Source organism: Chlamydotis macqueenii, chromosome 12 (genome assembly GCF_036417535.1).
Source record: "Chlamydotis macqueenii isolate bChlMac1 chromosome 12, bChlMac1.mat, whole genome shotgun sequence".
Taxonomy (NCBI): domain Eukaryota; kingdom Metazoa; phylum Chordata; class Aves; order Otidiformes; family Otididae; genus Chlamydotis; species Chlamydotis macqueenii.
In genome coordinates, this window is record NC_141567.1 from 8,113,962 (window position 1) to 8,137,672 (window position 23,711).

Consider the following 23,711-nt stretch of genomic DNA (forward strand, 5'->3'; position numbering starts at 1 on the left):
GTTTCCTTCTGTCTCCATTTCAGGATCACAGTATCACCTACTCATTTCCATCCCTTTCTAATGGATAGTCCCAAGTGCATGACCTGGTCTACAGCCACATGTTTCTGATCCGCCGGAGCATCTGGCCTCTGCTCTGAAGCCTCGTAACACATCCCCACTCCCTTTGAGCTGTGTTAGATATGAACCTCAGGGAGCTGAGGGACGTTCATGAAAGGCCAGCATTAATGGCCATTAGGGAGAGAGATAATTACTTAATGCTAGTACAGCACTTTGACGATGTAAAGCTATATATGGGCTATGTACAAGCAGTATTATAAGGCTCGAGGTTTGTCTTGCTACCAAGGAAAGCTGGTGTCTGGGGAAAAAAATCTCCTTGTCCTAGCTTCCTAAATGACATCCAGCTTATTAGGAAAGGAAAAGATGACATGTTATCCCCAATGAGTTTGACAGTACAGCAGCAGGTAATGGAGCAGCAGTGTTTAGAGAAGATTGTGCAATATATCCACAGTCTGGGCCACTAACAGGGGTATCATGGAAATCCAAACCAGAGTAGGGCTGAAAAACTCTCATGAGAACTTTGGACTGGTGGGAATCCAGATCCTAACATATTAAAGGCAGCTCTTGGCGAGCAGCCCTGTTTTCTCCTTCCCAGCTCACATACCAGCTCCAGGGCTGCAGCCCAAAGTGGCATTCAGAGGGTGAGTTTTATTTCCCTTTTTGTGCAGTTTCCTTCTCAACTTTGAAATAAAATATAAAAAAAAAAATAAATCAGTGCTTTTATTTTCCTTGGTCATTGGACATTTTCTTTCCAAGGTTATTTGGCAGCTTCCTTCCTGCCTCGGCGTACTTCAGGGAGGCTCTGCTCCTGCCTTGGGAAAGTCACAAGAACCACCATAGGTGTCTTCATGTGGTGCAGCATTATTTGAACTTCCCTTTTGTGTGCAGGAAGCTGAGATATTGTTTGTACAGAATCACATAGCAGTAGTGGAGACCTTGGCACCATTTCTCTCCAGGAAAATCCACTCAACGCTCCATCCACGTGACTTAGAGATAAGACACACATCTCCAATTGCTGTCGCTGCTCCTGCTGCTGTAGGTAGGGATGACCTGGGATCTTCTTTAATTGCAGGCCTGGTTGTCATCCCAGACTGGGCTGCACCAGGTCATACATCCTTTAGACCTCAGCTCTAAGAGCTGGCTGATCCCTGGAAGATCAGCTTTGGACCTTCCCCCAGCAGCCAGATGTACACCCACATCAGGACACATTAATTCCTACTGCGGGCAGGATGTGTTATTCAGCAGTTCTGAACGGCCTTGTATGAGTAAGAGCCACAGGTGGTTGGGTCATCTGAGAGAACACAAGGACAGAAAAAAGCAATGAAAGCAAGAAGCAGGAAAATCTTCTCTGTTTGGCTAAGTTGAGCTCTTGGAGAAAAGCAAATAACAAACAAAACTGCTGGAGATCATCCCTTGTGAATCAATGTTTGTCAGATCAGGTTGGGGCGTGAGAAGGTGGCTTCTCAGGGGCAAAGCAAAGGGCAGTTTGTGCTGATGGCTGGGGACCCAGGAGGAGACATCCCTCCCCTGCCTTCAGTAATGGATCCAGCAGCACTGGGAGGCATTTCTCCGTCAGACATGCCAGTATTTTGCATGGATGAGTCCTGATGGATTCCTGGGCACCTTTTGCAAAGCAGAGGGATTAACTTTGACGTGCCAGACAGAGCTGAGCTTTGCTGAACATTAGCTGTCCCGCACTTCAGAGTTTTAACTGTCATCTTACTGGGCTCTTAAGCACCCAAGTAGTTTACATCAGAGGTAGCTGAATTTAACTGTAAGTTGTGATGGGATGTGATTCCAAAGTACTTTATCTGTAATTTCCTTTCAGCTTATCCAGAAAGAAAGGTGCTAGCTGTACCTGAGACTGTGCCATTGCCAGAATTACGCCGGCCTCAAAAAGTCCCCAGAGTGTTCTCCTGACAGAAGGGCATCGTGCATTATGGCTGTACCAGCCCCCAGGCTGAATCTCCTCTAAGTTATTCAGAAGCCGTCACTACAAACTCTCAGCATAGCCCTGTCCTTGCCTTCAGGTCTTGTGCCTTTGCTGTCCCTGCTGTCACAGTCAGGGCTGAACGTGAGCTTAAAACACGTTGTGTTTTCAGAGCTTTACAGAGCGCACAAAGCAACCTGTAGCCATTTCTTCTACTTGCACGGAGCTGTGCTGGGTGTCCCAGCCTTGACCAAAGCAGGGGAGATGCAGGTCACCTCCTGCCAGAGGGGATTGGGTTGGACTTACCCAGAGAGAGCAAGAGGAAAGGAACCAAATGTCCTTGTCATGAGGTGATATGCGAAGTAGATGGACTTGCTCAGGAGCAGGAAAGAGCAACGAGACAGGGTTAATGCACAACTGAGACGGGCTGAGGTCTTCCTGCTGTCACTAGGACTGTTCAGCAAGGGACTCATTGTTCCCCCCAGATGCACATACTGTGTTTAAACAGAAGGCTAAAAATAAAGCCTGCCATTGACACTGTTTTTCCTTACTTCATTTAACAATCCAGTTGCTTTACAACCTGTAATTCTGAACCACGTTGAACCAAGCAGTGTGATCTGCAGGCAGGGACAGCAGCCCTTCTCCCCCTTCCCCTCATCTCTGCTCCACCGAGTGTGTTTTAATCCCACGGTTTTCAGCATTCCTAATGAGCCATTAACAAGCTGCCAATTACTTATGCAAATGGGGGAGGGCAGACATGGAGAGGTGGCTGTAGCTAGAGGTAAATTCTGCTACCTCACAACGGCCTGAGATAAATCACTGCTGCTCTAAGAGCTGCCTGTACCCAGGAGTCCTCTCAGTTATTTATCTGCCATGTAAAAATGCCAGAGGTAATGCAGAGGATGGTTAAGAAAAAGGAAACAGAGGAGTAATCGCACATATATTTTTAATTATGTTTGCCAATAATCTATTTGGTGTGCTCCTTACCACACTTCACCCCTCCCCTTTTCTTCCCAGAACTGAAAGGAGCAGCACCCACTGCTAGGACAGGGCTGCACAACCAGCCTGCAGAAGAACAACGCCCAGGTTCTCATTTTCCTATAAGTAAATGCTCCAAAAGCTATGATCATCATAGAATCCTAGAATGATCTGGGTTGCAAGGGACCTTTAAAGACCACCTAGTCCAACCCCCACCTCCCTCCCCCGCCCCTGCAAGGAGCAGGGACATCTCCAACCAGATCAGGTTGCTCAGAGCCCCATGATCTCCAACACTGGGACATAAACTGTGAGGAATCCCAGCCATGCCTTATTCAGCTGGGGAGATGTGGGAGCACAGCGGCTGTAGTTTGCAAAGCACATAGAAATGATGTCAGCAAGGCCACCACCATGTCCTAGCAGGTCCTAAACTCCTGTCCTAGCAGTTGGTGCTAGAGCCTTCCCAGGTGAAGGAGAGGTGACCAGCATCCTGATCCCCTGGGTCATCTACTAAAAGTTTCTTGTGGCCCAGAATGACAAGACCCCCACACCAGGCTCTCAGACAGTGGAGAAAAGTGGCAACACTGGGGAAGGATTCACTGGTGGGAGACCCAGTGGCTTCCCAGGAGTCCTACTCCATGGCTGTGGATTGGTACTGGGCAGCTGTGCAGAGAGGTGCATGCAGATGGTGGCTTCTCCAGTCTTCTGCACCACAGACAGAATATGGGCACCACATCTGGGCTGTTCAGAAGCTACCAACAAAGCCACCTTTCTCCTGCCCAGATAACAGCACAGGCTGGAAAGACCACTAAACCTAGTCAAACTACAGCCCTTGGATAGTTTGTCAGGCACTGTATGGATTTACCAATTTGTCTCTACCAGGCTGGAGACCCTTGCACCACACCACAATTTTTTAGGACAGGTCTGCTCAGAGACGTGCAATACCCATGAAACAGCAGAGCTGTCGACTGGTTCCAACTCCGAAGGGGCTCTGTAGCCGGCAAAGACTGCATGTGCCAACAGAAATTGTCCATGACTGATCTGCATTATCATTTTGCAGTTAGCTGGTAATACTACAAGAAGTGTTTAATAGCTCAAAAGCTAATCAGATAGAGGCAAAGTTAAACCATCGTGATGCAAGAAACACGTCCATCAGGATTCTGCTCTTTTGGCAATGCAAAGAATGAAAATCAGCTCAGTTTCTGGCTTTGGAAAGTAGGAAGAAGATTTGCCCAGTAAATCTTAACCTGGAGATGTAAAAGCAAAGTCTCAAAATGGCCTGAGAAATGCAGCACTTGCAAGTGTGATCACTCTATGCGAAAATGCTTTCCAATTGGTATCTCATAATCTCCCCTTCCATCGTCCCCCTCTCTCTGTCCTGACAGTGACTCCCCTCTGGGTAACCAATAATGCTCCATCTTTGTCTGCAGCCAGAGCCATTCCTGACTGACGACCATGCGTGATTTAGATAAGGCTCCATTACTTAACTTCTGGATGCTGGATAATCAGTTCAACTGCCTTGGCATTAATCATAATAATATTCAAAATTTATTAGGCTAGATTGTTTGGAAATCTATTTCTTGTTAATGTCAGATTCACTGAGCATAGGCCTGGCAGCATACAGATAGAACTATAATATAGCACAGGGCATGGGAACCCCCCTATAGCCCCTTTCTTTCCATGCAGCTGGACCATCATCTGGCAGCAGCCGCTGCCTGGTTTCCCGTTTGTGATGTTGTTCAGTAGCAGTGAAGCACGGGGAGCACGCTGGCTATTGTTTGATTGAGGGGCGTCTATAGAAATACAGGTCTCAGATCTGCACTCATAAATCTTAATAAGTATTTTTTTGTATCTAAAATCTGAGCAGGCAACCCAGAGATGTTTATGTGCAATCATGGTATGGAGGTAAAAAAAATCAAAAGTATTTTTTAAAAGAGAAATCTGTTCCTTGCTTTCCTGAAAACTTACAGTCCTTTAGATTGGAGGACGGGGCCTTAGTGGTTTCAGTAATAAAACAGCTGGATCGTTCCTTCTAGCCAGGTTCCTGTAGGCCAATTGAGGACGGTTCCCAGTGGTGCGCTTCCTAATGGTTTATTTGGCCTGTTTAAGCATTTTGGGTGACGGTGCTTTCCTTCAGGTACGAGTTCTCACCCTCTAGTTGAGCAGTGGTTTCTCAGCAGGGAAACATCACAGAAATACAGAACAACTTCAGAAGATGCGTACGCTTTCTCTCCTAATGAAGGCCGCACAGGCACAGATGGCATCTCTGACAAACACATTGTGAGCTGTGTTAGGATAAAGAGCTCATAATCGGAGGCTGCAGTGTCACACCTACTAATGATGTGATTAAACTCACCAGCGCCGAAGGGAAAGCTCTGCCAGCTCTGGCACTGCTGAATGGAGAGCTGCATTTCATGGCAATGAGGCAAACCCGAACCCGCCCCCACCACCCATGAGTTAGGCTGCTGCAGAGACACCGAATACACAATGCTGATGGCTAAACTTCCCGAGACCTAAAATAGGGGAGGTCGCCCTGGATGTGCCCTGCCCACGCCTGCCTGAAGCATCCCTGTCAAAAAAGTGATGTGGTGGTGACAATGGCCAAAGAGGGACAGGCACAGGAGAAGACAGCAACTGCGCCCACCCGAGCTGAGCTACGACGGGCAGAGCTAAAACCAGCCATAGCCAAAATGGTCGCACAGGCTGTGAGGCTGAAGTTTGGCTGCAGGACTTTGCCGGAAAACAAGCTAAATTTGAAAATCTGAAGGAATCAAGCATCGCATCCTCTTCTACTCTATTTTCCCACCTGAGGCTTTCTGTATATTGAAGTTTCCTCCATTCTTTATCCAGTTTTCGGGATGCCCTTCAGTAGGACACAGTTGCTGGACTCCCACGCATTTTAACCACTATGATGTTAAAATTCTCCCTCATTATTTTATTTAGCTAGGAGCACAAATAAATAAGCAAGCCCACAAACACAGGAACCAGGTTCCCAGATGCCATTAGAGCCTGCAAGCACTAGCTGTCCATCGCAGATATCACTGGGTGCTTCCTGCTCCCCTTCCTGCAGCCAGCCAGACACTCCACCCCAGTGAGCCCCGCTGGAACCATTTCACAACCCAGCACATCTGACTGTTTTTTTTTTTTTTGTGTGTGTAATGTAGACTGCTTCTAGATGGTCAGCTCTGCAAACTGAGCGAGTTTCCTAGAGGACCCTCTAGCCACCAGCTCTCCATTAGGGTTAGCCACAAGAGGAAGGACGGAAGGAGAAAGTGAGTCTGAAGAAACCGCTAATGTTCTGCCATGTCTGACAGGATGAATGACCCCTGCAGACATATGCTGAGCAGACAGGACAGTCCTCAATTATGTCATTGCTGGAGCATTTACTTCAAGGAGAAATGTGCCTACAAATGCTGGGCTTAAAGACTTGGCTGGTTTCACTGCCTCTGGATAAGCTGCTCCAGTCCAAGAGCGTTAGGTACGTGTGTGCAGCATGCACAGGCAATGATACGCGTGTCTGTGTATGAAACAGCTTTACAGCCCACAGAGTGGAGCTGGAAAAAAAAACCCTATTGAATTTCATTCTGCCCTCTTTCCTTTGTGAAAGAGGGCCCTAAAGGATTCACTAAGGTATTGATGGGTGCCAATCCACATATTCCAGCGGGCAACCCACAGCCTCCCTCAGGAAATCACAAGCAAATCTTGCCTACACGATGGAAATTTCCTGCTTGCCACAGTGATTTTCCCCAGCCTCATACTCACCGCATCATCCCTGTGCTAACTTCCATATACATCTCTCAACGTTTCCTCACCTTCAAGCTCACAACTTTGTAAATATTTGCAAGCAGGTAGCAGATCTCCCTACTCTGGTCATTCTTTAGACAAACTATTTACACACTGCTCTTTCCATCCTCAGCAATCAACTGCTTCACACTGTCTTTGTTTCTGCTGCAACCTCTCCAGAAGCTGCTGACCTTACAGATGCTCTTTGTGAGGCTGAGCCAGTGATGTGTGGCTGTGTAACAAAAATATTTAAAATAATGATTGCTGTAGAGGCACACGCTTTGCTCTTTGACTTGGATTCTTCACAAGGATGGCTTCAGAAGAGCAGTTGTTTCACTGGCACGCTGAAAGCCACAAGCTTGCTGGGGTGCTGCCACCCCACAAGGGACAGGGCTTGGTTGGAAGAGGACAGGGTTTATAAAGACAAACTGCAACGTGGCCTGGGGCGGGCACAATGTCACCTTACAGTGATACTCACTGTATATTGAGTATTGTATATTGATCAGAACTGGCTTGGTGGTTTATTAGCCGGTTGAGAGGTGCGATGAGCCGCTGCTGGAATTTGTGCTTGATAATCAAAGGCATTTGTCATTCTTTGAAATGGTCCGTGAGCAGGTTTTGGATTTGGGCACGTGTGAACAATGGAGGACAGCAGCCCAGAGCAAGAGGCAGGGAGGCAGCAGGCACGGGTCAGGCGTCCTGCTGCTCACCCCTCATCCCGACCCACGGGGCATCCCTGCTGCAGTGTCCCACGTGGCCCCGTTGACACCATCCCATGGAACAGGACCCGGTGGCTGTGCAGCTCGGGCTCAGCAGAGTCCTCCACCACTGGCAAAGCTCTCACTAACGAAGCTTGAAAAGCAGCAGCCACCGCTGCCATTCAGCGCCTGGCACATGTTGCTCCCTCAAAGCCCTCTCTTTCGGCTTCTCTGCATTTCCTAGACAAACTGCTCTGTAGTTTTTTTTTTTTTCCTCTCTCTCACTGACAGGTACAGGTGGCCTTGCTGCCCTCTCATTGCACCTCCCTCAGCTTGAATTTTAAACTATTTAACAGCTTTAAATGCACCTAATGAGGTTTCAGGCTGCACTTTGCTGCCATCCCTCTGCTTCTCTGACACTGAGAAGACAAGAGGCTTGGAAACCTATTGCGGACTTCCCCGCGTTGGAGGTCTAATTACATGGTAACTGGTGACCTTGTAAGTACAGGGTAATCTGCTGTGTAATACCAGGGTAAATTATCCCAGTCCTTCTGTCTTTTGCACTGCAGCCTTCTGCCGAGATGGAAGTACTGCGAGATAAATGGCAATTAATCTTTGAACCACTTGACACTTGCCCAAGCCGGTGAGAAGTAAGCATCAGGAGCCTACTGGCTCTGCGCAGGGCAAGGGACAGTCTCAAGAGCCACCACTCCGGGAGTCTTCGGGGTCACCTGGCCAAAGCAGGGGCCACTTTGTCACCCAGCCTCTCCGAGTGCCAGCTGCCTGGTGCAGCGGGCACGGGCTGCTTTTTCAGAGCTGGATGCGGCTGTCACCTGCCTGCCCTGCGTTAGGTATCGCTCATTCGGAGGGACACAACCAGAGCCAGTCACAGGAGGAAGAAGGCACCAGGGAGATGTGGATGCCTAAGGGGAACAGGCACTCGCCCAGTCTGCGTTAGCAGGATGAGGCCAGAGGTTCAAAGCGGCTCATCCATGATGGGGACAAGGTGTCTGGAGCCTTTCCCTACCCTCACTTCAAGGGAGATGCATGGGAACCTGGCCAAAGTTTTCCTCTGAAACCATCCCAACCAGCCAGGCACAACCCCAGGCATTCACCCTGCAAAACTCCAGGAAAACCAGCCAAGAGATCCGCTTTCCCCCTCCCCACTGTGAGATGCCCTTAGTTCCCTCCCACGCTAACAGCCTGTCGCCCCGGGGCTGGGGGCTGCCTGTCTGACCCCTGGTACCTTTTTGGAAATGAAAGATATTTGCGTACATTTTAGACCCACTGACATCGTTCCCTTTGGAGACCTTTGGGTTTTTATGGTAACCATGGTAATGATTTCAGATTATAGACTAATAAAATATTTTAATTTGTTAGGAACATTAAGGTGGGCACTGTACCATTCTGATGACATTTAAATAGTGCTTAAAAAAAAAAAAAAAAAAAAAAAAAAAAGGAGGGGGGAGTTCTGAGTGCATTTCTTTTCCAAACAGGAGCACTGAAATAGAAAGTCAAAATCCCACATGCTGGTACTGAGATCAGCTCTGACACCTCCCCTCCGTGCCTGTTTCACTTGAATACCTGCCAAGTTAAATAAGCAAACATGGGATTTCGGCATCCTAGTCGCAAACCCGGTTTTGTCACGTGAGCCCTCCTCCGTTGCCACTCTGGTTATGCTGCATGGCCGTGAGCCAACCTAAGCGTGTACACCTCCATATGCCGTTGCCTTCTATGGGCTGGGTCATAACCAATGGCTCCTAAAATGGGTAAAACAGCATTTCTGCACCTCTGTCTGTACTCATCTATTTCTCCACACCCCACCAATTCATGGTGCACTCTGATTAACTAACTGGACAAGACTTTAAAGCAAGCAACCAACGAGTCTAGAGCATCCCATCATTTTCACGGCATGCAATGGACACCGTGTGCCACTGCTGCAGCACCCCCTTTCCCCTGGCTGGGTAGCAATTGTATGGTTTGGAGTGAAAAATGGAGCAGAGGGCATTTCGGAGGAGGAAAGTTGCCCTTGCAGCTCTGTGATACGGCTGATAGCTCTGTGCTTTGCTTCCTAACCTGTAAAATGGGGCAGCGCAACTCACTGGCATCTCAAAGATGCTGTGCAGGTAATGGTTTGCACAGTAAAGCAATAAATGGCATAGAAAAGCCTACCAAGAAAGGGGAAAAATAGTAAAATGTTTAGTTCAGGGTTAGTTGTACCTGGCAAAAGAGACAGAGGGTTAGACAATGAATATCATGGAGAGGAATAGCAAAGTAGTTCCTTCATTCCATGAGTACTTTTGCCTTGTAACTCAACCAGATCCTACGAGATTAACAGCAGGTAATGATATAAAGTCTGTAGTACAAGGCAGAGACAAGTGTGAGCTCAGGCCTCCTCATTATCATTACCTGACCTTGCACGCTCCTTTTTGCAATCTCAGCATTTTTTTATAGGATTTCAGGGTGGTTATTTTAAGAAAACTGTGTTAAATTTCTTGCTTCTGTGCCAGGTACCTGCTGTTTAACAAACGGGCCATGACTAAGCATAGGCTGGAAATTAGAAGCATCTACAAGTTAAAGTGATGAGATTCTGGGACTGTCTTCCCTTAGGAGCACATTTAATAGTGGTGCTTGATTATGAAAATGTTAAATCTGATGTGATTGATGCAACAGGGGATTGGATTTGATGATCCAGGGAATTCCTTCCAGACCTTTCTACTCCTAATTAATTTATTTTTTAAGGGTAGCAGGGGGACACAGTGTTCTACGGATGGCAAACAACAGCGAAGCGTGTAGGTACCTGCTGATAGCCAGCGGATCTCCATCCCCAGATGTAATGACATCCTGTCACAAAGAAGGTGGAACAGGTCTCTCTCCTGGTTCTGCCCATCCTGAACATACCAAGCAGAGGTGGGTGCAAGTATCCTACCTGCTTCTCTCTTTGCATTTTGCAACTACTGAGGGCTTCCAAAGTTCACTCTTCTTGAATCAGTACCAGAAATGCCTCAGCTCGCAGGTTCCCTATGTATTTCTAAAGACTTACCTGTCTCCCAACATCATAATGACTGTGTCCCTTGCAATCTTTTTTCATGTGAATCTCCTCAGTGAAGATGAGCAGGGATCACCGTTTAACAACGGGAAATTGAGGCACAGAGGGACTAACTGAATTTCCTATGGCGACAGAGGACATTGGTAGCATGGAAGGCATCTGCAGCCCAGTCCAAGGCTGGGATCTCACTGCTGGACTCTTCTTCTCCATGCACCTCGCTGGGCTCTCCCTTTCACAAGGGAGAGGAATAGCAGAGCAGAAAGTATTTTTCAAACCAAGCATTCACTGGTCTGGGATTTCCATCCTCTGTCAAGCCAAGCAGGCACAGCTAAGAGTTTCTGAGGGCACAGTGGAAAGTTGTTTCAGAAGGGATGCACAGGGAAAGTGGTTATGTTCCTTTTCCCCTGAGTAGTTTTAATTCTTTAATTCCTACTTGCTAATAAGATAAAATGCTGTGATTTCTGCAGGATCAAATGGTGCAGGATAAGCTAAGAGTTTATTAATTAGCATGCATTCAGGGCTGGGAAAAAAAGTAATAAAAATAAGCCACATGGTTGTAGAAGATACCTATAAATATGACTCAAGCATTACCTGCCATGACATTTTGGCCAAGGGGACGCTGTCTTGTTAGTGCTGGGCATGGCACTCTGACGGTGAGTGAAAATCATAAACGAGAGGGCAAGGCTTTCTCTCTCCACAATGTGGCTATTCACAGATGTGCTACATTCCTCCAGGGCCTGATCCTGTAAATAATACCAGGCATAGCACTTCTGTGCGTGAGTGCTGCTCTGGCTTCCCCAGGGATTACACGGAGCAGTGAGTGCTAAGCCCAGTGCTAAGCAGTTACAGGATCAGATTCATAGTCTGCCAAGCATTTTGGATGAAAAGAGCTATAAAGAAGTCACATATTATTATGTCACACTGCAAAGGTCAACCCCAGTATTTGTTCTGTCATAAGGACATGATTGAAAGGCAAAAAAATAGTGTCAGGGCACAGGGGAAAATAATTTTTTAAAAACTGCCTTCAGGGCTGAGGATACAAAATTACATCAGTGCTGAGAACTAAATTCCCATCCACACCCCGCAATTCAATTTTGGCTCAGAAAGGTATAAATGTAACAAAATCACCTTTCGGTGGCACATCTTCTTACTGCTGACATATCCCCTGTAAAATCAGCGATATCTGAACTCACACTCCCGTGTGATGCTGGCAGCAGTCGGGAACTGCCAGAGCCCTGCTCCAGCGGGGATGCCGGGAGGGTTTTGCGAGATCCACTCGACTGCTTAACACCGCGCAGGCATTCGCTTAATCCCTGTCACTGCCGGGGCAGGGGGAGTGGTGGTGACACAGGGAGGAGGCTGCGTGGCTGGAGAGCGAGTCCTTCATCACCTGGCTGGGAGCGTACACCTCTCCTAGCAATGTCACAGGGAGGTTTTGGTAACTGGCCCCCGATAATTTGTCCCAGTCACGGCTACTTCGCAAATATTTATGCCCATCTCTCTGGGCTTGCTGGCAAAGGGAAGCTATGGAGAAGTGTGGAAGCCATCACTTTCCTGCCTTAACTTATGAGGGGGTCAGAACTGCTCTGCAGAGACAGTGGCTTTGGGTGGATTCACTCCATCCAGTTCCAAAATAGACTGAAGCAGAGCCTCCCCAACTTTCTGAATCAACAGAGCACTTCCTTGTGTCCCAGCAGCAAAACTCCACAGGACAATCAAGTTCAACACTTGCCCATCTCACAGGCTTCTGCAGCTCACCTCCAGCAGCCCTGGAGGGGCTGTTTCTGCAACACTGTGATGACTGGGGACCAACCGGGCTGAGCATCCCTACACAGAAGCTCCAGCATGCAATGAGCACAACAGGATGATGGCTCACCTCTTGTGAGAGGAAAGACAGGGTGAAAAAAAGGTGTCACCAGCCCTTCAGCTAGCTCGCGCAGCTCCCATCAGCCACCGCCTTGGCAAACCCAAACTCCTTTGCACTGGCAGAGCATCGAACCCACACCAGTCCCTCACTGCAGCCCCTCTGGGCGAGGGACAGGAGCAGCACTGGGGTGGTGATCACTGCCATCTGCTCAACCACAGCTGCAAGCACCCAACCGGTCAGGCATGGAGGCTGTGTCCACACTAGCAGGCAAAAGGCATCAGGGCTGGCATATGATGGTCCAGCTGTTCAAATGGTCTGGTTTTAGTCCACGCCAATTTGACAGCATCCAAACAACCGTTGAGAGGACAACATAAGTCAGGGACGGTCCCCGGTGAGCAGTACAAATGCCACCCTGCTTGGAGGCACGGAGTGTTTTAGCTCCACGGAGACAAACCACGCTGCGCTCGCTGCCATCAGAACCAGAGGACGGCCCACACTGCCCAGTAGTGCAGACACAGCCTGAACACCCATGGAGGGAGACTGCACTGAGGACTTCTGCATTCATCCCATATTACCTCACCGTACAGACAAGCCCCAGAGAGTTGCTATAGTAGAAACATGTGCATTCCCATCACACACGAGAGCCCCTTCACTGCCAAACGCACTACGCCCGACCTAGTCCCAAAGCCACTCAACCCCACGTGTCATTTCATGCTCAAGCGGCACCAGGTCCCCCGCTTCCAGCTGCCCCAGGGGTCGAGATCCACTCACTGTTGCAGCTGCCGGCGGTGCCAGTCTCTGTCGCTGCCACGCTGCGCTGAACTGGCCCTTCGGACGCGGCCCTTCCTGACAGTGAATGGGTGAAAACAAGGGAAGGAGACAAACAAAAGAGAAGGGAAGGGTAAGAGAGGGAGGGAGGGATGGGGGAGATGAAGCAAGGGGACAAGAAGGGAAAGGGTATGTCTTTAACCGAACCATACGTCTTTCACTGGCTGCAACATCCCAACACTACACAACCCTTGCTGCGAGGGCAGTGGGTGGGTGAGACCCTCTGGCCCTGGTCATCACCACCTCGCAACCATCACCTGCACCAATGCAGAAGGAGGGCGAGCTGGGCGAGAGTCAAGGGGGGCTCAGCCTCCTGAAACTGCTCCTTGGATGGTGAAGCTATGTCCTTTGGGGGAGCCAGAGTCCCTCTCCAGATAGGAGTTTTAGGAGGTTTGAGCAGTTCCTCTGTATCTGTTACTCAAGCAGGGTACTCTGGCTCCTTGGCCATAGCCAGCCCTCCTGGGCGTGGTGCAGGGACTCATCTGCCTCTGCCAGCAGAACAAGACCCAGGCTGGATGTCTTTACTCAAGCAAGCTTGGGTCAGCCAGAGTTAGGGGCATCACTGGCCAAAAGTCCCAGTTAAGCAGCTGGTACATCACCTACGCTTCCCCAAAATCCTTGTCCCATCAGTACTGTTGCAGATTGGGGGAGGAAGAAAAAAAACTCATCCCACAGCTTCCAATCAGCCACAAACCTGCCAGCACTTCCAAAACTGAACCTTAGGAGGGGACAAGGGCAGCGAAATGATGGAGCAGAAAATACAGCACTATGTTTTCCTGTGTACCGAAGTGGGAGAGATTTGGTGAATGCAAGGGAGGAGAAGGGGTAGGGATCTCAGTGTGCAAATTAAGAGTGAATGAGGAGCATAAGGTCTGCTGACTTTCTGGTAAGGCATTTCATGTTCCCACCAGGACAAAATGGAGACAAAATCTCAAGATGAAAGTTGGTGAGCACGGTGGCTTGAGGGGAGACTTCTGGCTGTGCCACTTAGGAGCTTGGGCTAATGGATGCCTGGGGAATACCAAAAATATGGCCTCAGGGTGTGTCCAACCAGTCATCACCCTGGGTGCCTTCCCACCCAGCACCAGAGGTGAAAATTGAGCTGCTAAATGTAGCTGACAGCTCATTCTGCTTGGGGAATTGCCCCGCGAATGACTGACTCACCTCCCATCCCAAAAAATTGAGGTAGGAAATGGGTGGGGGAAAGGCTTAGAAAATTGTTTCATGATGGTTCTTTAAATTGCCTCTGCATTATAGTGTTACAGTTAGGGAAAAAGAAAATAGAGATCTGTCATTTAAAGCTGCATCCTAAAGCCAGCTGTGGCAGAGGTATGGACATTGGAAAGAAGCAGAGCAAATGAAGTCATCCAGCAGTGGAAAAAAAACATCAATATAATATAGTGCAGAACAAAGCAAATTCTACCTCAAACACAGAGCTGAAAGAGAAACATCTTCCTCTGTCAGATCTATTACCATGCATTTATTCCAATAACAAATAACTAACCTAGAGAGTAATCCAAACCTGATTTATTCCTCCATCTAAGTAAATATGAAGAGGCAGCCGAATCTGACTGTAAAAACCACTGATCTCATATGTTTTCCTTGTATGTATTGGAAAAAAATAGGAGTGGAGTTTCTGCCTTGCTGCCAGGGGATGCTGGCAAGGCATTTGAGCTATAGATACTGTATCTTGTCACTAATGACTGCAGGGAACTAAAAGGGATTTGGATTTTTTTAATGCTTCACATTAATTGATAATTTGGTCTCAGAATCCACAGTGGAACACAGGATTTGCTATATTGGATCAGTCTAGTGGCCCATAAAATCTGGCATCTTGCCTCAGTGATGCTCAGAAAAATTATCATCCAGTGTCTTTGCTCATGAGGTTGCTGGCCATTTCTGTAAGGCCATGCAAGTGAAAGAGACAAAAGGTCTTTCTGGCCTGCACTGGAATCCTCTTTAAAACCCTGAAACATGGTTTTGGCAGAGCTGTATTACAGCTGCTTTTTCTCTTTTTTTTTTTTAAATTTTTTTTTAATGCAAACTCTATAACTAAAAACATTTTCAACAGACGTGCTGCTGGTTTTGCTCTTGGTCACCACAGCCCAAATAGTGAGAGGGTGAACTTCTGTTTTCAAAGGGCGAATGAGATCGCGACTGAGGTTGGATAGGGGAAGATGCCTTGTACTGAGCAGAACAATATTGATTAGGCAGTGTAAAGATTTCCCTCACTAATTCCTTTAGCAATCTTATCATGTGTTGCTCTCATAATTGGATGGGGAAGAGAGAGAGGGAATCACTTAGGCGTTCAAAGCTCAACACTCACCAAGAAAAGATTCCTATGTTGTGTGTGTGCAATTTTGTGCATCGTTGCCCCTTGATTGTACATTGAACATGCTCTCTTTGACAGCCTAGCCCTAAACAGCCTGTTTATTAAAGACAGCTGCTTGCAAATAGGGGTTTTCTCCATCCAGCTGGCGTGGAGAAGGAGCTCACTGTGGCTGTGAGAGAGGCAGGACTATGAAACTGGAGGGGATCGGGAGGGGAAAGCCTGCGGAAACTCTGACCATGCAGGAATCAGGCGGAAAAAAAAGAAAGGCAAGGGTTTATTTCCACGCAAACATCTCAATTAAGGAGGACGATGCATGTTAATATTTGCATGTTAATTTTTCTAGAGAGACCTTCAGTTTGTCTTGCAGCGAGGCATAATTTATTCATTCTCCCACTAAACTGGCTTATAACTTCTCTGCCTCCAGTTCTTTCGCTGATTGTACTGAGGTTTGGGGATGCTCCCCACCTTTCCAGACCAATGTGTGATCTCATGGCTGTCCCCACGGTAAAGGAGAGCTGAGATCATGGTCCTGCAGGTGGGAAGGTAGGAGGAGGCCCCTGGCCAGCTGGCATGCAGTGCAGAAATGGGTCCAACAACCTAGATAAGGTGAGAGGGGAGGTTTTTACACATCCAAGTCTCCCTCCATTGTAAGTGGCAGTGCTCCTTCCAAAGCATGAACGATTTGTTTCCAAGGAGCACACACACTGTTTCTGGTCCACCTGGGGCTAGAATAATGAAGCTCGCTGGCTTATGGTTCTCCACCTTCTTCTGCTCTAGCTACAGTTTAAATCAGGCCACCTTGGTAAAACCCAGGAATCATCAGCTTCTCTGGCTTGCTCTGTACAAAATCCTTCCTTGTTTCTGGTGACACCACAGAGGAACATGTTTTGAATGTCTCTCCACCATGGGAGTGTCTCTCTGGCTCAAAACTAGGCACAGTGCTCTTTTCCATGTATCTCACAGCTTTCAGGCCAGTGGGATGTTCAGAGCGGGGACAGCAGGAGGAAGGGAGCACATTGCATGCAGGCAGCCTCTAGCAAATGGATGTTCACTTGGGGACCATGCTTGGACATTACAAATGAGAACAGTGGTAAAAGCAGTTTCACAGTCAAGGACGGGGAGGAGGGGAACTACTCAAGGATGGGTAGTGACCACAAGTAGCTTCTCTTGCTTCTCTGGATCTGCTGGCTGTACCCAGGGTACACTGAAAACGGAAGGGAGCCCTGCCTTCCATAGTTAAGTTTTATGGGAATGGAATTGCTTTGAAAGTAAGGGCTCCTGAAATCCCTGCAGAAAACTTGCTATCTCAAGTTTTCACAGCAGAGGTGAAGAGGCTTGGGTAGTTTGGCTATGTCGAGAAACAATCCCAGCTTTCTGAACAGAACTGAATCTCTGACTTTGTGGAAATGGCGTCACTACCCCTCAGCTGTGTCCAGCATTTGGCTGGTTACTCCCAGTACTCCTCCCAGCTCCCAGAAAAGCAGAGGCCAGCCTGGACAACTTTTACAAACGGACAAAGTCCAGTCACCTGGGACCCTGACCTCAGTCAGAGATGCATAGGGGAGAGTATGGAAACAGAGGAGCCCACAGTGTATGTCCCACTATAGTCTTCCAGCCCTCAATAAACCCAGTGGCACAGGGATTTCCTGAAACTTGTGTTTTCTAGCCGCTTATAGATTACTTTTCATCCACAATACTATTCAAGCACGATCTCAACAGATGTTGGCTGTAGGCACCTACGACATCCTGAGACAAGGAGTCCTACCACTTTACTACCCGCTGTGGCATCTCTGTTGGATCTGAACCTGCCATGAACACCAGCAGGTGGTTTAGGTCAGGAAATACTGAACAACCAACAATTCCTCCCTATTTAGCTACATCTATGACCTCTGCAAATGGAAAGTCATGAGTTAAAAACCGTCAGGAAGCTAAACTGAGAGGCTTTGAACTCTCAGCTCTCTGGAGCTCCATTCAATGGCTGGAAGAAAGCAAAAGCCTCAATTCAAATATCTGGGAATGGGGCTGAGCTTTGATTGAAAGATCCTAAGTTTGATTAGCTCTCGGTAAGGACGTGAGGGTTTGGGAGGTTTGGAGGGAAAATAGAGGGGTTAAGCGTGGAAGTCAGTGTTTGTGTGAATATTGAGACTATATTAAACAAAAAAAAACCCCTAAGCCAAATGACTTGCAATGCAGCAGCAACATATCCCTAGCAGGAGGAGAGGTGAGCGTGGAGGTCAAGTACCATAGCAGGGAGTTTTTATTTCCCAAAAACAAACTGCTCTTTTGTGCCAGTGCTTCAAAGAAGATGTCACCAGATTGTGAGAGCTCTTCACCCGCCACATCCCTCTCATTACTGAAATGAAATAAATGGCAACAGCATGAAAACAGCAACTCAAGCAGGAGAAAGATAGGTAGACAGCGAGGAGAAGGGGAGGGGGGAACAGGGTGCGGGTGGAGGTCTTGGCAGGGTGGAGAATTAGGGCAATTACCATTTCTGAGAAAATGCCAGAAATACAACACAACCTAATTTCCCCAATTAATTCCTCTGCACTTAGCTGCTTTGTGTGAAGGGCTCTTAATGTTTCAAACAGGAGGAAGGGGAAAAAAAAATAAGACTCAACATTTGTTTTTCCCTCAATGTAGAAATGGGGAAGTGTCGACAAAAAATGTCCTGCTAAAACACAAGATGATCCTGTTACATCTTCCTTTCAGGAGATAAGGAACTGTGCCGCGAATTCAGTTTGCAGAGGTTTTTATAGGAGCCACAGAGATATCAAAGACCAGCAACGTTCAATATCACACTGACTTTTTCTGCACACAGAACGCACCAGGACAGGCACAGACACACTTAACTCACGCACCCACATTGAGCGGTTCCCTCGCCTCCCCTGTTTCCAGCCCTACTGCAAGTTAGGGGGAAATTGGTTCTTTTGTCCCCAAACCATCAGTCAGGGCAGTTGTGAGGCACCGTGGCATGAGCTGTCCACACCTCGTGGGGCACAGAAGTGTCATCTAGGGGGAACGGTCGCAACAAAAACAGGGGAAGAAATAACAAATCAGGAGCTGGGGTGACAGGACATGTAGGGTAAAAACAGATGCTGAGAAGGGCAGTAATACTTTCAACAGCAGACACAGGCTCCTGCAGATAGCAAGACTATGGCTCTGCCTGGCTGGCCCCTCTGAATAAGTACTAGGGGCTTCCAGGTCACATCACCAGGACACTATGAGACTTTCCTGCCCTTTCTTATGTAGGTATGACAAAACAAGACATATTGTCCAGGATCCCACTTAATACAGGAGAAAATTAAAGTACTTTTCACTTCTAAGTCCTTTCCTTAGTGCAACATATATTTACAGACGTGAAACCTTCCCAACACCCTGGCAGAAAGGATGGAAAGAGAGTAGCACATTATATTTCTCACCTCAGAGCAGGGGTAGAAGAGACAAAAGGCGACGCTCAGCTGCTTAGCATCTGCACAGCACTTAGGTGCTGGAAATGGTTCTGATGTTGGCAGATGAACGTGGCACACACATTGTACCATCTACACAAGATTACACACAACAGTCAGCACAGCCAGGGACTGAACTTGTTTTCCCCCACCTATCGATACTGATACACCAGGTCTACACCCAGTGTACACCCATTGATATGCTGGGTCTACTGTAAAACCTGAGAGTGGCAGCTGGTTTTCCCCCAAAGCGAGTCAAGTACCATATCCTAGACAGAAATCCAGAGGAAGTTTTCCTCCTCTCTGCCTGTTCATGTTCCCCTTCGTAGGTGATGGTGCAAAGCCCTAGCACACTCATTGCAGGGCTTCTTCCTGGTGCTAACAGGGCTGGGCAGCAGTATCCCTCTGCTAGGATCCATCTCCCGTGCTGTAAACACGCTGCACAAGATGGACAGCAAGACAACAAAGAGAGGTGGAGGGGACACAAAAGCTGGTGTCGTACAGCTGAAGGATACACACGGGCAGTAAGGGGCCCTGGCAAGGGTGAACAAAAAATGCTGGTGGGATTGCACAGCTAAACCTCTGCAGAGAGTTCAGAGTTGGTGGCAACAGAGCACCGTTCACCGATGGTGTGATTGTGTAGGGACCCTCTATCTAGGAGAGTGTGGGTCAACCTAAATCGCCTTTCAATGAAAGGCTTGTCTATTGAAAGAGCTGAATGAGGCTCCGAAGGAGCGCAACCCAGGCAGCTGCTAAACCTCGGTGATCTCTTACTTGCATGGAAACTTAACTGGAAAAATAACTGACTGTACCCAGGAGAAAGAAAACCATTTTGAACTCCAGAGGAGAAGAACTAAAGCAAGAGATAGTCTAGATGGGAGATGATCATCAGAGAGCAACCGAAAATTATCAAGAATATGGGGTTTTCGCTGGCCATTTTAAAGAAAGAGAAGAAAAAAAATGTTTACACAGTAAACCTTCATGCTTCAGAGGAGGAGGCATCTGTCAGAGGGATCTTAGACTTTTTAAAGAACACTGACCTAAGGCCAAAGTCATAGCAGAAATGTTGTTTTTGTTTTGATGGTCTAAGGATGTGAGAGCCAAGGTTCATAGGAAGAGATATTAATCTTTTATTAAACCAACTGATACTACTGAAAAAAAATAAAAAGAGCTCAGAGGGGGCTCATGTGTCCAAAATTCATTCTTTTTCCCCCCTCCAACAACAATACTGTATGCTCTATTAAAAGATATTACTTCTTCCTGCAAACCTTGTCTCTCTCAAATCCAAACAAAGCTGCAGAGTGGTGAAGACACAGGAACAGGGGGCATTTTTTTTGTTATTGTGTTTAGCTCTGTGTTGCTAGAAATAGAAATATATTTTCAGAGCCCTTTGCAAATCCTGTGCATGTCTTTTTTTTGACAAGCAGGTGTCCTCTGCGTGATGAACTGTGACCGAGAGTACACTCAGGACAGACCTCTGGGAAAGGACGGAGCTAAATCCCCTGGAGGTTTCGAGCCCAGCCCAGGATTTAGGGAAGGATGCCAGACCAGTAAGACACAGCAGACCTGCACAGAGGGATGTCTTAATGAGGTTTAATGCCTACATAAATCTTTCCTCTACTTGACATGTGTCTTCACTGCTGATGTCCCACCCATTTCAGGACATTACCTTGGAAGTTATTAAGGACTGTTGACTGTGATTTAAGATTGTGTTCTCTCCTAAAGATGAAGAAATACTGCCCTTTCCCTGGGCAGCTGCCACATGATTTTGCTTTGGAATTAAATTACGCATTCTGGGGGTCGAAAGGAAAATGATCTGGATTTTACTGGAGCACAGGTGAGTTCAGAGCCACAAAAGGGCTCTGGGAGCAACCAAACCACAGTCTGCTGGGTGAGAGAGCAGCTGGGGGTCCTAAGCCCAGGCCAGGTGATGCCCCCAGCTCTAGAACCTCACTCCCCCAGCCACTGTGACAGCCTTCGTCTCCTAGGGAAGCACTGGGCAGGCACCATGTGCCTGACTTGCTGCAGTCTCCTCAGCTTGGTTGAGGCACAATGTCCCTGACCTGCAGCATCCCACCGCCTGCTGTCACAATCCTGAGTCATCTCTAAAAAAAATCACCTACTCACACATTTTTTTTTAAGGAAAACAACAAGGAAAACGAAATCCACCCAAAACTTTTCTCACCAGTATGGATATATTCCATCCCGCCTTCCCACAGAGACCTACGCCAAAGATTGCACAGCACATTACACAACACATGGCAGAAATGCTTCTTCAGCATCCCCGCCTTTACTCTTCACACAGAAGCTGGGCTACTTCTCCCCATCTCCCCACTTTTCTCCACTTTCTAATCAGACGCTGTTTCGCCTCTCCCTACCACCTACACCTCCACAAGCATCTTCTCTCCATCCTGTCTTGTTGAAAGAAGGCTTAAAGGCAACAGCTGACGGGATCCCTCTGCGATGCACACGGAAAAGGACGCATCTGTCTTCGGGCAGAACAGGAGAGCCTTGCAGAGAGGGGAAACAAGCCTCTCTGCTGCTTTTGTTACGCAAATGTTTGTTTTCTGTATCCAAATGTGTAACAGGGAATTAAGCAGTTCACCTTTGTTAGAGCACTTCTGCATCCCACAAATGCAGGAGCCAGATGGTGTCGTTTTCTTTGTTTTAGAAGATTAGAAATGGGAAAGAAAGGAAATAGCTAGGAGCTAATCCTCAGCCTGGAACACACTCACATATCCACATGCCCAGTTATCTGTGTTCGTGGGGCCTGGGCAGGAGCAAACACAAGGACTCGGCGGGCTGAAGTGAGTCTGCTTGCAGAGAGCTCCAGACCTGTCACTTTGTGCCAGCTTTGGGGTGGAATCCTTCACTGTGTTTCCAGAAAATGACAAATTATAGTATTCTCCCCAGGCCGCAGCTTGGACACACCAAGTAACGTTTTCTAGAAATCATCTGAAGCAGAACTTTGCTGCAGGTCCTAGCGCTGGGAATGGCAGGCTGTTGACAGGGGAGAGCTGCTGTGCACGAACACTGAGAATCAGACTTGGGAATTTTACCAGGCAGGTTGTAGATGTGACCAGGGACAGCACCAAAGAGTTTCAAAGTTCCACTCTTCAGCCACATCTCCACCTTCTATAGGTGAGAGACCCAGGAACGGTTTGGTTCTTACACCTGAGCTCATTGCTCTCTATCTGTGTCCATTCAAAAGCCCTCACCCTGGGGTATCTTGGTAGATTTTGTGATGGATCTGTGGACTTGAAAGGACTATCTCAGGAGCTTTAATGAGCCAATTTTCATGCAGGGGATGTTAGGAATTGAAATTATGAGAAAGATACAGCACAAATGCACAACTGTTTTGAAGCCAAATTATTTTTCTCACCTACATTTGCAGGAGAAAGTGAAAGTTTCTTCTTACCAGAGTTAAAGTCAAGTCTAATACAGTCAATTCATACAAGCCCCATGCGGCTTCATTAGTGCCACAAGCAGGTTTCTGTTCAAAGATTTGACTACTCTTGTTAGTAGGGAACTTAGAAGGGCAGGTTGCCATATAGAAACCAAATAGATTTCCCACTCTAGATACACCAAGACTCACACCAGTTCTTGCAGAGAATGAATACAGCAAAGCTGTGCAAAGACAGAGGGAGGGCAGAGGACAGGTATGAGATAGTGGTGGATGGGGAAGGTCAGAGACTGTCACATAACCATGAGTGCACCAGAAGGGTAAATACTGAGATCAGCTCCACGTGCTCTCCCGGTAAACGTGTCCCACAAGGTAGTGATTAGAGAAGGAGATTGAGAAATGAACCTATCTGGGTTCTTCTCATGTGCTGGGAAGAGTGTGGCTGGGCTGTGGCTGGAGGAGGAAAGGGCACTTGGCCCCTGGAGTTCTGCTCTTTGCTGGGGCGAATACATAGCCTGGATGTGCTTCCCAGCTCGCCACCAAATCCTGCCTTGGCCTTGAGCAAGTCCCATAAACCCTCTGCTCCTCACACCACCAATGTAAATATGGGCAATCAGAACCTTATTTTGCTAGGACTCCTCTTTGGACAGTAACACAGAAAAGGTCTCCACACACGCAGAGCATCGACTTACTGATCAGGAGTTTTAAAAATACCAAAAGTCAGTGAAAACAGAAAAAGGAAAATTAGCTAAAAACAAAAGGCTGTGCTGGTCTGCAGCTCAGCTCTCACTCTGGTAAACAGGTGATAACTAGTTACTGCTTTGCTCATGCATGGCAATTTGTGTTAGCAGAGAAAAGTCCACTATAAAGCTTACACATCACACAAGATAGCACGGAGCAATCTTCAGCAAAGCGTTTTGCACACACAGGACACCACCACATAGAAGACAAAAAATCCCACAACAGCAAACTGGCCTATGGAGACCTTCTTATTTCTCACTTTTGGGGCCCCTTCCAGCCTTCACATGGCAACAGCAGCAAATTCTCCCATTGCAGGAAGAGCTCTCAGTGCTGCAGGAACACAAGCTTGGCTGGGGTTGTCTCAAGCGCTGGCACTGACTGGGAATGAGGTAGGTCTAACACGGCTGAAGGAAAGGAGCCAGGCAAGAACGTGGGTAACTGCATGGGCTGCATCTCATCCTCCCCTGGGCTCTTCTCTTCCCTACTCACTACTTCCTTAAGTTTCTGCAGTGATGGGACCATAGACATCTCTCTTCCCTCGTCACTGTCCCGTAACTGCACAGAGGCATTTTCCCAACATGGCCTTTTGTGCTGCACAG

The 23,711-nt window shown here is 47.7% G+C and overlaps 1 protein-coding gene across 4 annotated transcripts in view; it reads right to left on the reverse strand.

The window, feature by feature from the left end:
* Positions 1–23,711, reverse strand: part of NTRK3 (neurotrophic receptor tyrosine kinase 3) — a 222,041-nt gene that overhangs the window by 15,372 nt on the left and 182,958 nt on the right. For 3 of the 4 annotated variants that reach the window (XM_086757138.1, XM_086757137.1, XM_086757141.1), the window contains exon 17: positions 13,131–13,205. The exons of the other annotated variant lie outside the window; for it this stretch is intronic. In XM_086757138.1, coding sequence (XP_086613264.1) covers positions 13,131–13,205 — 75 coding nt within the window. The remainder of the gene's footprint in view (positions 1–13,130; positions 13,206–23,711) is intronic. 4 annotated transcript variants of the gene reach the window in all.